The sequence below is a fragment of the Solanum stenotomum genome, chromosome 3, assembly GCF_019186545.1.
Source record: "Solanum stenotomum isolate F172 chromosome 3, ASM1918654v1, whole genome shotgun sequence".
Lineage (NCBI taxonomy): Eukaryota > Viridiplantae > Streptophyta > Magnoliopsida > Solanales > Solanaceae > Solanum > Solanum stenotomum.
The window spans coordinates 61759975-61777226 of NC_064284.1; the positions used below are offsets into that span (position 1 = coordinate 61759975).

The following is a 17252-nucleotide window of genomic DNA, read 5'->3' on the forward strand; positions in this document are numbered from 1 at the left end:
TGGGTACCCTGTCCTATCAGAATTGGTTCCTTTATCTCTCATTATTTTTTTCTTAAAAAAGACAAAAGATCATACTAACCAATTGATAGGAAGTTTTGTTAATAATACATCCTTGTATATATGCTTAGACATTCATGTAGTTCTTTATTCTGACTTTTCCTATTAATAGTATACACTAATGGTGATCCTATCTATCTTTCTGTAGTTTGATCGTAAACCCCTCATATTGTCTCTTATAATTTAATCCTTTTTATCTTATGTTAAAGTTCTTTAATCTTTTTCATCTTGCGTTAAAGTTTTTTGATCTAGAGAATGAACTTAAATAAATTCTTAAGTTTATGTTAATGTCTTAAATAAATTTTAAGTTTATGTTAATGTTCTTATCTTCGGCAGAGAAACAATAGTTATAAGCATATTCATTCATTCACGATAAGAAAGAAAATAGAATATATATATATATATATTCAATAGAGAAGTAATAGTAAGCACATTCATTTATGATAAGAAAATAGAATTTGAGATTGAAAAGTAGCGCTACAATCAATTTCACCATGTGAATCACCCGAAGTTGTCATAGATCCGTCATTAATCATTGTTGTTCCGTTATTTTCTTTTTTATTGTATTGAAATCAATGCCCTAAGAGATATCATGTGTTTGGAAATCATTCGAAATTTAAATACTTTTAATAAAATGATAATCTTTGTTTTATTATAAAATGATTATCTTGCATTTAATTGGAACTAGCGGACTCAATTTTTAGATGTGATACTCAAATTGAGGTCCAAACACTTTTAATAAAATGATAATTTTGATTTAACTGAAACGAGCAGACTCAATTTTTAGATGTGATATATAAATCGATATCGTATTTATGCATCTTGATGGTGTATGAGGTCGAGACAGTTACTTACGACTAACTAATCAAATTGTTAATAACTAACTAAGTATAAGTAACTAATCAAATTGTTAAACCTAAGAGTGACAGAGATGCTTCATAGTTTTCTCTAATCAACACAATTCCTTACTGCTCTTTTAATTTGTTTTCGCATATCAATAAGAAAAAAATGTTTTCTTTTTATTAATAATTCAAAAGGATGACTTGCAACGTCATTATCCAATTATCAATGGCGATTCTTATTTTGTTAAATAAATAATTCATATTTAATACTATTATTTTAGTTGAAAAAGTCTATCATAAACAAGGGTGTAGCAATATTAATAGTTATTTAACGAAATATATATATATATATATATTTAGTTAGCTGAACAATTTTTTTTGGACACTAGCGTTACCCCTAGCCCTTACATTTTAATGATCAATCTTGTTAGTTGATAATGTGACAATTTGTGTTTCATAAAAATTAGTAGGCTTATATAGATTATTGTACGTCACACAATATTATAATTGTTTAAATTTTAGTTAATTTTTTATTTTTTAGAATATTATTTAAATTGAGTCAATTATTATATAGATTATTAAACTTATTTTAGAAATAGTAAAAATATTTTAAAAAACTGAATTAAGAGTTCATCAGATTGAGTATCCCAATTAGGGGTGTTCACGGTTTGGTTTGGGTCGGTTATTGGTCAAAACCAAAATCAAACCAACTTAATCGGTTTTAAAATTATCAAAACCAAACCAAACCAAATATAATATACATTTATCAGTTTGGTTGTTTTCGGTTTTGGTTTGATTTGGTTTGGTTATTCGGTTATTAACCATACATAAAAATAAAATAAACAATTCATTCAAAATGTGAAAAAAGTGACAACAATACATTCTAACAAAAAAATAGTTAGAATGACTGGCATTACAAAACTTTCGATCATTGAATTTACTGAATAAAACTTCAAAATTCACTATTTTGGCATAGATGGAAGAGACTGACATTTTTAGTCCCACAAAGAATTTTCATAGACACTCATATACAAGAAACCAATAAGAAAAATGTTCTAACCTTGGACATTTTTTCTTTCATACGTAAATTATAAAAATAAATTTTGATGAAACATATATAAAATCTTTAAAATTGTTTATGAATATAATATATTATGTATGTATAATAATAAAATTTATGTATATAACTTGTTGGTTCGGTTCGATTATTTCTTCGATTTTTTTCGAACAAAACCATAACCAAACCAAATACTATCGGTTCTTAATAATCTAAAACCAAACCAAACCAAAACCCAAATTAAATCGGTTCATTTAATCGGTTTGGTTTGATTTTTCGGTTTGGATTGGTTTTTATCCGAACCATGAACACCCCTAATCCCAATTATAGAATCATTCTATTATTTGTATAATATTTACCTATTTATATTATTTTAAATTATAAAAATAGTCTAAATCACCAATATCGTAGTGATTCACTTTAAAAGATTTCAAAATTAAGATTATACATTTTCAAATATTAATTATTTGATTAATCATCAACTAGTATATGTGCCCGCGCGATGTGCATCATATTAAAGAAAATAACTACGTTATATTTATGCTGAAATATATAAATATGTATAGCATAGTATGATCCCATTAATGACAACAGATTTCATGTCGGTGAAATTTTTGCTTGTTTTTGGAGTTTTATTTAGTTGTTTCATGTGATGCTCTTCAACATTTTTCTTTGATTTAAAATTTTATTTATTTATTCTCTTTCATTCGATCTATTGATTAAATTCTTTCATTATTTAAATTTGTTAATAATAATTTTAGCATTATTTAATACGCATAAAATAACAGTGTATATAATAGATGAAAATACGCGTAAAACTTTTTAAATGTAATATTCAATAATGATAAAATCCACTTAAGTCCAAGAAAAATTAATATAATACAAACTAATCTCACTTTACATATAATACATACTAATCTAATAAAGTATATATTTTACAATTTATAGTTAATTTTTATAATATTACTCATTAACTCTACTTTATCAAAAGAAGTATCACAACTACAATTTTATTTAGAGAATCTAATGAAAATGTAAAATTTGACTCAAACCATTAGGGGAGTTTTTGGGTCTAGGCTAGACATAGAATAATATGAGTGTTTATAGACTCGTTAACTTACAAATTATGCATATATAATTGATAAATTGGAAAGGTTTGGAAGCAATGAGGAAAGAAAAAGTATTGGAGAAGTAGCTTGCTTGACTTCGGTTCTCCCGTGGAGGTAGGTTATGGTTTATTCTATTTGATAGATAGACTCTTAATAGTGATTGATATGCATTGAGTGATATTGTGAAGTTTTCTATGTACTTGATTGTGTGGTTGTGTAGTTTGTGATTGGTCTGAAATCCTGAGACCGTAAAATTTATAATCTGAAACCCTCTCTATCGAAGTGATGCCTTGAATAAAAAAGGCTTGATGAACTATTGTTAATGAAGTGAAAGGTGGTGATAATAAATGATAAATTAACAATATTATTGGATCGGGGTGTCACGTTCTGACACGATATTATTAGATCGGAACGTCACGTTCCGACACGGTATTATTGGATCGGGGTGTCATGTTCCGACACAGTATTATTGGATCGGGGTGTCATGTTCCGACACGGTATTATTGGATCGGGGTGTCACGTTCTGACACGGTAACATTAAAGAGGAAAACATATTGAATTAACTAAATGTACTCAATCTCAAAGAACCCATTTTCCAAACGAGCGTGGTGTGGAGGCATGAGTCCTCGTGAGTGTGCTTGATATTGTGATTGATTATGTGCTTGCTTCGTTTGTCACTTGTTCATGTTGTTTGTTGTTTATCACCTGCAAAGTGCTATAGTTGATTTCATACTATTACTTTATGCATATTAGTTACTATTTTGAGTCGGCCGATGATATCTACTTAGTACATATTGCCCTGTACTGAGCCCTACTTGTGTTTTTCTTTTGTGGAGTGCAACGAGTGTACCAACGACTTCGACTTGCCCTCAGCTCTAGCCAGTCTCCAGCATATCAGGTTCCAGGTTGAGCTATTCATTCAAGCTCGTGTTGGATTCTCTTGGTCATGGCATGATGTCCTTAGTTTTCGGACATAAACTATTTTATTCATTTATTTTGGTGTCTTTAATACTCTTAGACTTAGTATTTGAAGATTAGATGTCCTTGATGTGATGACTTTTAGGTTTTGGGAATGACATATAGTAGACTTTAATAGGTTTGTGTTTCCTACACTAATAAGATTTAAGCTTCCACATTATGGCTAGTATTTTGTAAGTTGAATGATAAATATAAGTTGGGGTTGAATTCATTGGTTCACCCACCTAGGAGGCTAAGTGTGCGTGTCACTCATTACTCGGTTTGGATCGTGACATTTACCTACATTTATTTTCTTCCCTTTTTTTTTTTTTCCATTTATCTCCTTTTCTTTGTTTCTTTCTTTAATTCTCTTTTATTTATTTGTTAAATTGAAAAAAAATGATTTTTAAATAAATGTTAGTAAGGATAAATAAATGAATTGCAAACAGATATAAGTCAACTTTCATTTATATTACATATAGAGAGATAGTACTATTATCTTCATTTATGTGTAGATTAAATGTAATTAAATATATTTATAACATCTGAAAAGATAAATTTGTGAAATATTAATAGTTTATTTAGAATAGAATTCTATAATCATGAGTTTGTAGTTTTAATTAAGTTAACAATTTTTTTTTTTTAAATATAATATCTTCAAATTGTAAATATGAAATATGCAATAAACAAAGAATCATAAATTGTATGTAAATACATCCAACATAGTTTGATTTTGAAACAAAACATAAAATGAAAAAAATTAAAATATATTACATGCTTGACATAGTTATTAGATAGAGTTTTAAAAGTGTTTCGCCTTCTTCAACTACATATATTCACCACATAAATTGCTTGATCCTAACTTCATCAACTGATCACCTTCAACATCTAGAACTTCTAAAATAAAGTATAATTATTGATAATGTAGACCATAAAACCAAAGAAAAAGAGAGGAAATATACAAAAAAAAATTTACCTTTCGATGAATGGTAAGAATTATTATTGCTTTGAATTTTCTTTATTGAGATGCATTTTTTTCTCTAAAAAAACTAAAGAAAAGATTGCCGTATTCAAATTTACTGAATTAATACGGTTGAATTTTTTGGGGTAGGAAGTTAAGTATGTGGGTGAGGAATTTTAGGGATAACTATTTGTAGTTGAAGTTTCTTTTTATTTTTTTTTAAAAACAAAATATTAAAAGTTATTACTGATAGATGTCTATATGTAGTACGTGAATTTAAAGATGCAGTGAATAATGTAGTTTAAGTTTTCTTGTTTAGTGGATGATTATTGAGAAGTTATATTGAGGAGTTATAAAACTGCCTTTTTTGTATTTATCTGTAAAAATATATTTATTATTTGGTATAAATTTTAAATACAAAATACTGATATATTTAGACTCCTTACGTAAAAATTATACTCATCATCTATCTATATATCCCTGTGTATATATTCATTTAACATTTAAAATTTTGTATTTAAAATTATGCATTTGTAGATAGATGATGTAATAGTTAAATAATAATTTATTATTGATTATTTAAAATTATTTAGTTACCATTGAATTAAATGGATCTAAATCTAAGTATTGATATGTGTCTATATTTATTTAATTAATAATTCGTGATTAGTGATTATTGATTATTTAAAATTTAATATTATTTAATTATAATTTTTTTTGTTTATTTAAAATGTTGTGTAACTACCGTAGAATTAAATGGATATAATTGTAATTATTGACATGTGTCAATATTTATTTAAATAATTATTTATTATTGATTATTTTTTATAGGATTTTATTATTATATATTATTATTATTATTATTTATATGATTTTTTGTTTTTGCAAATGAAAACAAAACATATACTCTCTACATTTCAATGCTATCATGACAATATTAAATATATTGTCCTGGTATCACGAAGAACATACGAGATACTCGCAAAGGAATAAAGCAACCTTCAATGATATCATACCTGATGGTACAATTGAATGCTGAAGAGTGTCTTATCGAAGGATTGAAGCAGACATTAATGATATCATGAAATTAAATAGACATACTATAATAATATCATTGAATCAAACCTCAATTATACCATGATAATATATAGATATATTGTGATGGTATCATGAAGGACTGGGAAAAGTGTCACTGATGGACTAAACAGTCCTCCATTGTATCATTTCAGTAACGTATTATGAAGGATTATCACCAGAAATTAAAAAGAATAATATAATTTTAAAAAAGTGAATTAAATTATATTATAAAAAAAATCAAATGAAATTAGAATTTTTATTTGGGAAGATTTGTACCTAAAATGTGGTCTAATGATCCATAAAAATAAATTGATAATAGTGAGATTTCAACTTCAATCTTAACATAGATTATAAAATAGGGACAATTACACAATAGGCCATCGACCAACTAGATCTAATATATATATTTTTAAACTGTATGAGTAACCCAATTATATGGGAGGTAAACGATATGTGAAGGGTATGCTATGTGTGAACCAATACATGAATATATATATATGGTATATATGTCATATGCGTATGTCAAGTGTTTATAGTCATTTTTATTGAAAAAATACTCACTATTATGATTTATAGATACATAAATATACGTATCTTGTATATTTGCTATAAAAATACATAATATCGCTATATTTTAATTATAATTATTAAAAGTACCACTATAAAAAATTATAATTAAGTCAATACCGCTACATCGGATAATTTTCTAAGAAAAAAACATTATGGAAGATTTTGCTCTAGAAATATAAACTAGTACTAGGACTTATTATGTAGCTATGGGAGATCTTAACAAGACTCTTGGGATATGTATCTAAGTCACACATTTTTATAATTATCATCCTTTATAATAACATTCTATTATAGTATTCATATTTTTTATGAAATTATTTTTTCATGTCCAATCAAATTGTATCACATAAATTAAAACGGAAGAGTTTAAAACAATGACTCGCCGGACATGACTTATGAACAAGGCAAGTTTGTCAACATGGTAAAACTTGAATAGACATAGACAAAAAAAAATTCTTCGTTCTATTCACACCCCTATATACACTTCAAAAGACAAAAGGCCTCAATCAATTTAGAGTCAATCCCCAAGCTTCTTCCATGTAATTTTCAATAACCTCTTATCATGTAGATTTTGCATTTTCCTCATATTATCTTTTATGAATTGACAAATAGAAACATGTCATGTCGATGATCGTAAAGTCAAAAAATTTGTGAAGGGCATTTAAGATTTACTATAATATGTGTTTGTGCCCGGGGCGGCTCAACATAATTCGGGATTTAAAGTGAAATTTCAATTCAAAGCTTAAAATATAAATAAACTTCGTATACATAATTATTCAAATTTTATTTCTACAAGTAATAAGTTGACAAATATTAAATAAAAATAAGAGTTAGAACCCTAGAATCTCAAGAAGTTGATGACTTGATATACCCCATTTTAATATGCTTGACGCAATTAATGCTTGAAACTAAATTTAAAAACAAATAAAAAAGAATTTGTAATGCACTTTGTTCAACACTTTTCACTATTAATTCTTATTTTTAACAAAAGTACAAATAATGTTCAAGTGGTAAATAATATATATTTAAAATATTATACTTTTAATCATAAATAATCAATTTTTTCTATAAAATCTTGATAAAAATTTGGTTTATAAAGCATTGAGCCGCCCCTGGTTTGTACATGCATAGAGTAATATTTGACCTACATGCATTGTATAAGTTACTGACAAAAGGGGTTCAATTAACTATGGGGCATTTAAGATTTACTATAATATGTGTTTGTACATGCATAGAGTAATATTTGACCTACATGCACCGAATAAGTTTCTGACAAAAGGTTTTCAATTGACTATTCTTGACTTAGAGCCCGTTTGGATTGACTTAAAAAAAATAACTTTTAAAAAGTAATTTTTCAAAGTGCTGAAACTTATTTTCAAAATAAATAGTTATGTGTTTGGATAAAAGTGTTGCAGTTGAAAAAAAAGTTGTTGATGTATTTGGCAAATAAGTGCCGGTAAACACTTTTTTTATCAAAATATCTGAAATACCCTTTAAGTTGTTAACATGATGAAAAGTTGANGTAAAGTCAAAAAATTTGTGAAGGGCATTTAAGATTTACTATAATATGTGTTTGTATCCAGGGCCGCTCGATATAATTCGAGATTTAAAGTGAAATTTCAATTCAAAGCCTAAAATATAAATAAACTTCGTATACATATTTATTCAAATTTTATTTCTATAAGTAATAAGTTGACAAATATTGAATAAATATAAGAGTTAGAGCCATAGAATCTCAAGAAGTTGATGACTTGGTATACCCCATTTTAATATACTTGACGTAATGCTTGAAACTAAAATTTAAAAACAAATAAAAAAGAATTTGTAATGCACTTTCAACACTTTTCACTATTAATTCTTATTTTTAACAAAGTACAAAAGATGTTCAAGTGATAAAATAATATTTTTAAAATATTATACTTTTAATCATAAATAATCAATATTTTATATAAAAAATTTAACGTAATTTATTCTTGATAAAAAATTGATTTATAAAGCATTGAGCCGCCCCTGGTTTGTACTGCATAGAGTAATATTTGACCTACATGCATTGTATAAGTTTCTGACAAAAGGGGTTCAATTAACTATGGGGCATTTAAGATTTACTATAATATGTGTTTGTACATGCATAGAGTAATATTTGAATTACATGCACTGTATAAGTTTCTGACAAAAGGGGTTCAATTGATTATTCTATGACTTAGCCACATATAGTTATGGCGGGTCAATCAGACACCCTTTATCGAAAAACTATACAAAATATATGCCTCAAATTATTTTTCATATATATATTAAATTTTAATATTCTTGACGAAATTTTTGACTTGGCCACTGATTATGATAGCTATAACTCAGCCCCACAAATACTGTAGTTGAAATATAGGCAAGGGCGTAACCTGCAAGGAAATGCAAGTGGGCACATGTAGGGAAGTTTCAAAGTCTACGTAGTCGATACCAACTACTACTACTATATTGTTAGTGTTGGTGCAATTTTTTCTATTTCCTATTGGCCAATTTCTCACTCCATTTTTGTTCTTTACTTGACATAATTTTCCTATAAATTTGGCATTATTTTCCTCCTGTTTCCCCTCACCAATATATTGGTTACTATTTTATCACACATTTGGCACGTAACACTAACACTAATAGCAAAATCTTGAGCACACACTAGCCAGCCAAAAAAAGAACATGTCCTCTTCATCAGCAGAGTCGAAAATGGCCCTGGCCAAAACGGTTTTATCGACAATAGGCTCTGTTGCTGCAACAGCCATGTTGGTTCGCACGATAGTTCACAACTACATCCCCCCGGAGCTCCATGAGTATCTCTTCATTGGACTCAAAAACATGTTCATCAAGTTCTCGAATCAGCTAACAATGGTGATTGATGAATTTGATGGCCTCGTTAACAATGAAATTTATGAAGCTGTTGCCATCTATTTGGGCAACAAGTTGTCCCCTAACATCCGGCGACTTAAAATCAGTAAACCTGCAAAGGAGAACAACTTCAACATCACCATGGAACGTAACGAGGAGGTAATTAATGTCTTGCACAGATATATAATAATTTTTTTTTATTTATGTTATAGTATTTATTATCTTAATAGCTTTGATCTAAACTAGAAACTATAGATGGCCTATGTTGCTTGGACTCTTCAAAAATATGTGTCGGATACTTTACGTATTTTTGGAAGATCTGACACGAGTGCCACAACATTTTTTGAGGGTATGTGCATGTATGCTTAATTATATAATTTCTAATTTAATGATAGACACAGTAAATTAGAAAGGGAGAAGTATGTATAATTATGAGTAGGATTATGGTTTCCAAATCAGACATATGACTTTTTGTCCTAATAATCCACCCTCCGTAAAGTGAAAATTAAAATTTGTATGTCTTAAAGATCATCCATATTCATGAGTTCAGGTAAGCTTCTGCATTTAATTTAACAACTTGATAATTTTAGATAATAGATCTTTTTAAGCTTAAGGTTTTATTCCAACAGGTGACAGATGTTTATAATGGACAGACATTCAAGTGGATTTGGCTCTGCAGACAAACACAAGCTGAACACTTCTATAATCACAGAGACATGAATTCCACTCTAAAATCTGAAATCAGGTCCTTTGAGCTGACATTTCACAAGAAAAACAAGGACCTTGTCATTAATTCTTACTTGCCATACATCATGAAAGAAGCAAAACTGCAAAAACACGAAAACAAGACGATCAAGATTCACACTGTGGATTATGAAAACATGTACAATTTACACAACATGTGGAAGCCTGTGAATCTCGATCATCCTGCCACTTTTGGGACAATCGCGATGGAACAGGACCAAAAAGACATGATCTTGAAGGATTTGGAGAGATTTGTGAAGAGGAAAGATTATTATAGGAAAGTTGGAAAGGCATGGAAAAGAGGGTATTTGTTGTTTGGTCCTCCGGGGACTGGGAAATCTAGTTTGATTGCTGCAATGGCAAATTATTTGAACTTCGATATATATGATTTGGAGTTGACTGTGCTGATGAGGAATTCAGATTTAAAGAAGTTGTTGGTTGCAACAGCCAATAAGTCCATTTTGGTGGTGGAGGACATTGATTGTACCATTGACTTGCAAGATAATTTGGCTAATCGAGCTGCGTTTGCTCATTCAAATGGTTATCAGCAAGAAAGCAAGGTAAATTAGTCTTTTATTTTCCATTTCCTATCTTTACTATTCCTACTAGGTATGAACTCAGATTAATCGGACGGTGTGTTTCAAATACCAAATGATGAAATAGAAAAAGTCTGTATACACAATAGTACGTTAGGGCATGCATTTTAGTTTACGGGGTAGCAAGAAATTTGTAGTCAGAGCATGGCCAAGGGAAAGAAAACAGGTTTTGATCCTGCTATTACAGTTTTTAGGATAACTAATCAATTACCATAAATTGGATAGGATATGTTGGCCTCTTTTCTGTGCAGTATTTCGACATGACAAGAACGTGAAGGGGTTCGGAGCAATTGTTATAATGTGCCCTAGCCTATGGATTAGTAGACATATTTTTACAAATTCTACTTATATGAAACTACAATAATGTCAAGTACCATTAATTTGTGGTTTTCTTGAATAAATTAAGAGTCAATTATTGGGAAAATTTGTATTTGGTATTAGTGTATTCTGTAATACTCTACCTTACTAATATAACTTTTTATTGCAGGTGACCTTGTCTGGTTTACTGAATTTTATTGATGGATTATGGTCAAGTTGTGGAGATGAAAGAATCATAATTTTCACAACAAATCACATAGAAAAACTCGACCCTGCATTGTTGCGACCTGGCAGAATGGACGTGCACATTCACATGGCATATTGCACACCGTGTGGCTTCAAACTTCTTGCTGCCAATTACTTGGGGATTAAAGATCATAAATTGTTTAAAGAAATTGAGGACTTGATTGACACAGCCAATGTGACACCAGCAGAAGTGGCAGAACAACTGTTGAAGGAAGATGAAGCTGAAGATTCCCTGAAAGGGTTGATTAATTTTATTCACAAAAAGATAAAAGAGAAGGAAGAGGCTGAGGCTAAGCCTAAGCAAGTGGAAATACCACAAGTGGAAGTAGGGATGACAATGGGGCGGGGCGGAGCGGATGAGTACATTCCAACCTGCCTCCTTGGGACTTGTGGAAAACCCACATGAACCTGCAAAGACTTTACCCCGTCCCATCTTGCCCTGCATAGCATAATTTTTTGTTTTTGCCCCGCCCCACATAAACCCACCCAAATAATTTATAATTTTTTTAATTAAAAGAAATGTACAAGTTATCAATATTTACTATTAGTGTTGAAATAATAATATATATATCTTCATTTGAAAGCCAACTTGTAGAATATATATATATATATATATAGTTTATTAACTGCTGTGACAATGTGGGAAGAGTCATCAGCAGTGCCCAGAAAAGTATGGCATACCATGTGTTGGGTAACAAACCTATCCCACATCGGATGGAGAAGAAGAAATGTACCAATATATAAGTGTTCACCCAACTCCATTAGTATGAGGCCTTTTGGGATGTGCCCAAAAACAAATCCGTGAGGGCTTGACCCAAAGCGGACAATATCATACTAATGTGGAGTTAGGGTGGTGGTACGTGCGGTCCCAACAAGTGGTATTAGAGCCATGGTTCAATGATGGAACTAGGTTACAGATGGGTGTTCATCTTGGCGGGCATAGTTCTAGCCGCAACCTTTTTAACAGTAATGAAGATTTTTGTTGGAGAAATTGTTTCAGAGAAGTTCTCTGTGTTGATACATAGATTTGATGGAGGAGATTATGGAGAGGAGAAGCAAGCTGTTGAAGATTATGTGAAGAAGGTGGACAAATTTATTTTGTCAGAAATTCAAGCCAAGGGGGAGATTTGTTGGGTTTTGTTTGTCCTGAATTTCTTACCATAAATAGGTTTTCCTTTTAGGAAAAAGTTTTGGATTGGCTAGTCCTTTTCTTGTAGGAAAAGGTTTAGGACTCTATAAATAGAGGTTTGTTCCTTCTAACTTAATCAGCATTCACAATGTAGTCTTAAAGGCTTTGAGAGTTTTGGTTAGGGGGAGAATTTATGGGTCACAAGCTTGATACGTTATCACTTGNAATCCAAAACTTTTTCCTAAAAGGAAAACCTATTTATGGTAAGAAATTCAGGATAAATAAAACCCAACACCATGAGTATTATTTTATTCAACGTGTGAATGCATTGTAAATTTTTGCTTATAATAGAGTTTGGGGCAGGGCAAATTCTGCAAATAATAAACATGTACCATCTCTAGTAATTAGATTGTGTTGGGTTTATTCTCATTCAAAATCTTATCTTAAAAAATATTTAAACGATCCTTGTAAACATATTTTTGTTATCTTACTATAGCATTAACAATTTATGTGGCATGGATTACAGTTGAGTGGTTTAGAAAACAATCATTGGATGCATATATCCCCAACCCACGTACTCGCCCTGCCCCACATGTTTTTCTTCAAAGATATTTTGTACCCGCCCCGTCCCTGCATAAGCTCTAACCCGCTCCGCCCCACAAACACTATAACCTGCCCCTTTCTGCAACCGTCCCGCCCCATCGTCATCCCTAAGTGGAAGATGAAGAAGAGGTAAAGGGTTGATTAAATTTTCTTCATAAGAAGAAAGAAAGTGATGAAAATGGGATAAAAGAAAAGGAGGAAGAAAATGGTTTACCAATTGGGGGAGTTAAAACCACAGAAAAAAGAGAGCCAATTATAGAATATGCCACCTTTCTTTCCATTTAATTTGGTCTATATAAACTAAATTATAAAGGAGCATATGTAGTAAATTGTACAAGTATTTAATTTTTGTTCCCATCTTTAAAAACTTCGCAAACTTTAACTTGTTGTACAACTTTACCAATCCGGAAAGACTTGTAAATAGTTTAAAGATAGGCAGAGTGAAGATTGTATCTAGAATTTTGCCTCACTCAACATGACTTGTCAACAAGGTAAGTTTGCACTACTGACAAAATCTATGAACAGTTTAAAGATAAATAGAATGAACATTATATTTTAAGTCATGCCCTTCCCAACATGACTTATGAGCAACACAAGTTTGTCAATTCGGTAAGACTCGTGAACAAACAAAGACAAAAGTTAAATACCGGCGCAAAATGATCTATAATGACCCTAAAAAATTTTAGACAGGAATTTTTTTTCGTTCTAACACGTTCGAACTCAAACAGATCCATCAATTTAACTAAAAGACCTCTGGGGCTTGACTACAATGAGTTAGCATTTACAAAATTTGAGAAGCATTTCATGCAATCCCCAAGTTTCTTCCACTTATTTTCCAATAGTCTCTGTTCATATTGACTTGCATTATTTTCCCCATATTATTCTTTAAGAATTGGCAAATGAAACATATCATGCCAATAATAGTAAAGTCAGGAATTATGTTTAGGCGCTCAAGAATCAAGATTTACTATAATGTGTCTATGCATGCACAAGGTTATATATATATATATGAAGAGAGAGATGCGGGTGAGAAGGAGGGTTTCTATTTCTGAGAACCAATTCGGTTATATGCTAGTGCTATCAACTACGGAAGCCATCCACATCGTAAGGAGATAGGTGGAGCAGTATAGGGAAAGGAACCTAGACATGGTGTTCATTAACCTTGAAAAAGCATACGACAAAGTTATAGAGGTTCCGTGGAGATGTTTGGAGACTAGAGGTGTTCCAATCATGTACATTAGGGTTACTAAGGACATGTATGGTGGATCTTAGACCCGGGGTGAGGTCGGGGGGAGGTGACTCAGGTCACTTTCTAGTGATAATAGGGTTTCATCAGAGATCGACGCTTAACCTGTTTTTGTTTGCCTTAGGGATCGATGTTCTGACGCGACACATTTAAGGTGAGATGCCTCGGTGCATGTTATTTGTTGATGACATTATATTGATTAACGAGACATGTAACAAAGTTAACAACAAGCTAAAGGTGTGGAGACAGACCCTAGAGTCTAAAGGTTTCAAACTGAGTAAGAATAAGACATAGTACGTAATGGCGAAACCATAATTTTCATTAAGGAGTGTCAATGGTTATAGTTAAAAAAAAATTAACTAGGCTAGTAGGGCTTGAACATGCAAGTGTCACTTGACACCCCTTCGCCAAGGGTAGGTCCCCCCCCACCCCCCAAGAGTACGTGGAGCATAAGTTCAATGATGTGCCTCATATAGCGAATGTTAAAGTCAGGTTGGATTCTCAAGTCATCTCTAAGAAAGGGAGTTTCAAGTACCCGGGGACTATTATCCAAGACAACAGAAAGATTGACGAGGAAGTCATATATCGCATTGGTGCAGGGTGGTTAAAATGGAGGCTAGCTTCTGGAGTGTGATAAAAAGTGCCACTATACTTTAATGTAAGTGATATAGAGCAATAGTCAAACCGACTTTATTGTATGGGGTGGAGTGTTCGCCAGTCAAGAACTCCTTTATCCAGAAGGTGAAAGTTGCGGAAATGAGGATGTTAAGATAGATTTGTGGGCTTACAAGGAAAAATATGGTCAGAAATGAAAACATTTGGGCCAAGGTGTAAGTGACCTCCGTGGTGAACAAGATGTGAGATAGTTCGGATATGTCAAAAGGAGATACACAAACGCCCTAGTGAGGATATATAAGAGATAGGCGTTGTAGAGCTTAGGAGAGGTAAGGGTAGGTTAAAAAGTACTAGGGGAGGTGACAAGCATTCAACTAATCGAGGACATGACCCCGATAGAAGGGTGTGGAGGTCAAGGATTCGGGTAGAAGACTAGAAGTAATTAGTTTTGCATTTGGTTTCTCCGATCAATAGAATTAATAATGTTTTATTAGTTTACTATTTCCATATTTTTTTATTTAATGCTATTTTTAAGATGACAAAAATGCTCAACGAATGGAGGTGGAGTACAATGGTTCTATTGTACAAGAACAATCCAAAACTGTAACAATTACTGGGGTATCAAATTGTTGAGCCACACAATAAAGGTTTGGGAGAGTGTCGTAGAGATGAGGGCAGGATAGGGGTGTCTATTTCTAGGAAGCAATTTGGATGCATGCTAGGGTGTTCGACTACTGAAAATATCCAGCTTGTGCAGAGACTACTGGAGAAGTATAGGAAAAAGAAGAGGTCATATGGTGTTTATTGACCTTAAAAAGGCTTATGACAAAGTCCCAAGGGATGTTCTTTGCAGGTGTTTCGAGGCTAAGGTGTCCTGATGGTATATATTAGGGCGATAAATGATATGAATGATAGAGCTAAGACTCGGGTTAGAACGGGCAAAGGAGACTTGGAGAACTTTCTAGTTGAGATGGGGCTACATTAGGGATCAATTCTTGACCCTTTCCTATTTGCTTTGGTGATGGATGAGTTGACATGGTCTATTCAAAAGGAGGTTCCTTGGTATATGTTGTTTGCAGACGACATATTGTTCGTTGATAAGACATGTGACAAAGTTAATGCTACGTTGAAGATTTGAAGACATACTTAGAGTCCAAAGGGTTCAAGTTGAGCAGGACTAAAATGGAGTATTTGGAGTGCAAATCCAGTGTTGGGGACATGGAAGTGAAGCTTGCCACACAGACTATTTCCAAGAGGTAGTTGTAAGTATCTTGGGTCCGTACTCTAGAATAATAGGGACATCGAGGATGATGTCATACATCACATTGGGGCGGTATGGATTTAATGAAGGCTTGCCGCTAAAGTATTGTGGGATAAGAAGGTATCACATAAACTTAAAAGGTAAGTTTTGCAGAGTGGTGGTTAGATCTTCGTAGTACACCCCCTCTTGTTGTCCACCCCCTATTTCCCTTTACCTTCTTGTAGATCGGAAAAACATTAAAATAATTCGAGAATCAATATATTGATTACTATTTTATCACACGTTAGGCACATAACATTAAAGTAGAATTTTGAAGCTTTAGTAGACTTACGACTTTATGGAATTAAATCTAGATTAAATTTAGATAAATTCATTAATTCAAGAATATCATACCCAAATTAAGATCAAATTATTTAATTCCAAGATATGGATTTAAAGAAAAGTTCAATTTCACGTGAGCTAGTCCATTGAGTTGGTCTTCAAATAATGATCCCGATCAATTAGCCCAAGGCCCATTCCACGTGTCAAATGATATGACGCACCAAGTCAAATAAAACAACAAATAAAATGATGACACGTATTCCAATGATGTGGCACTCATAGTCATATTAAACACCAATCAAACACAGACAAATGTTCCAACTGACATGTCTTGGCCAATTAAATGTGACCTTTTCAAATGAGCCAATCAAAATTAAGCAAGAGAGTTCATCTACACTTAAATTGTCTATCTTCTACAACTATAAATAGGGGTGTACATACCTCTCAAGGGGGACATTCAAGGAATTGGAGAGAAGGCATCTGCAATCGGAAGATCATCCGAAGAACAGGAGAGAACTACATACTCTAGTGGCGATCTGCAAGTTCTTCATCTCTTGTGGTGAGTCGTAAGTTTCTATACCTTCGTATGTGTGATCAAACCCTAGCTCCATATTCGTGCTAAAATTTCAATAACAAATAATTCATCAATTCAAGAACAAGCAAAGCTGA

At 31.8% G+C, this 17252-nt stretch overlaps 1 protein-coding gene across 1 annotated transcript; it reads left to right on the top strand.

Moving 5' to 3' along the window:
* Positions 1 to 9318: 9318 nt before the first annotated feature.
* LOC125860243 (AAA-ATPase At3g50940-like) lies at positions 9319 to 11898 on the top strand. The gene is made up of 3 exons (XM_049540171.1): positions 9319 to 9663; positions 10134 to 10808; positions 11332 to 11898. The coding sequence occupies exons 1-3, from the start codon at positions 9319 to 9321 to the stop codon at positions 11812 to 11814; spliced, it is 1503 nt and encodes a 500-aa protein (XP_049396128.1). The 3' UTR covers positions 11815 to 11898.
* The last annotated feature ends 5354 nt before the right edge of the window (positions 11899 to 17252 follow it).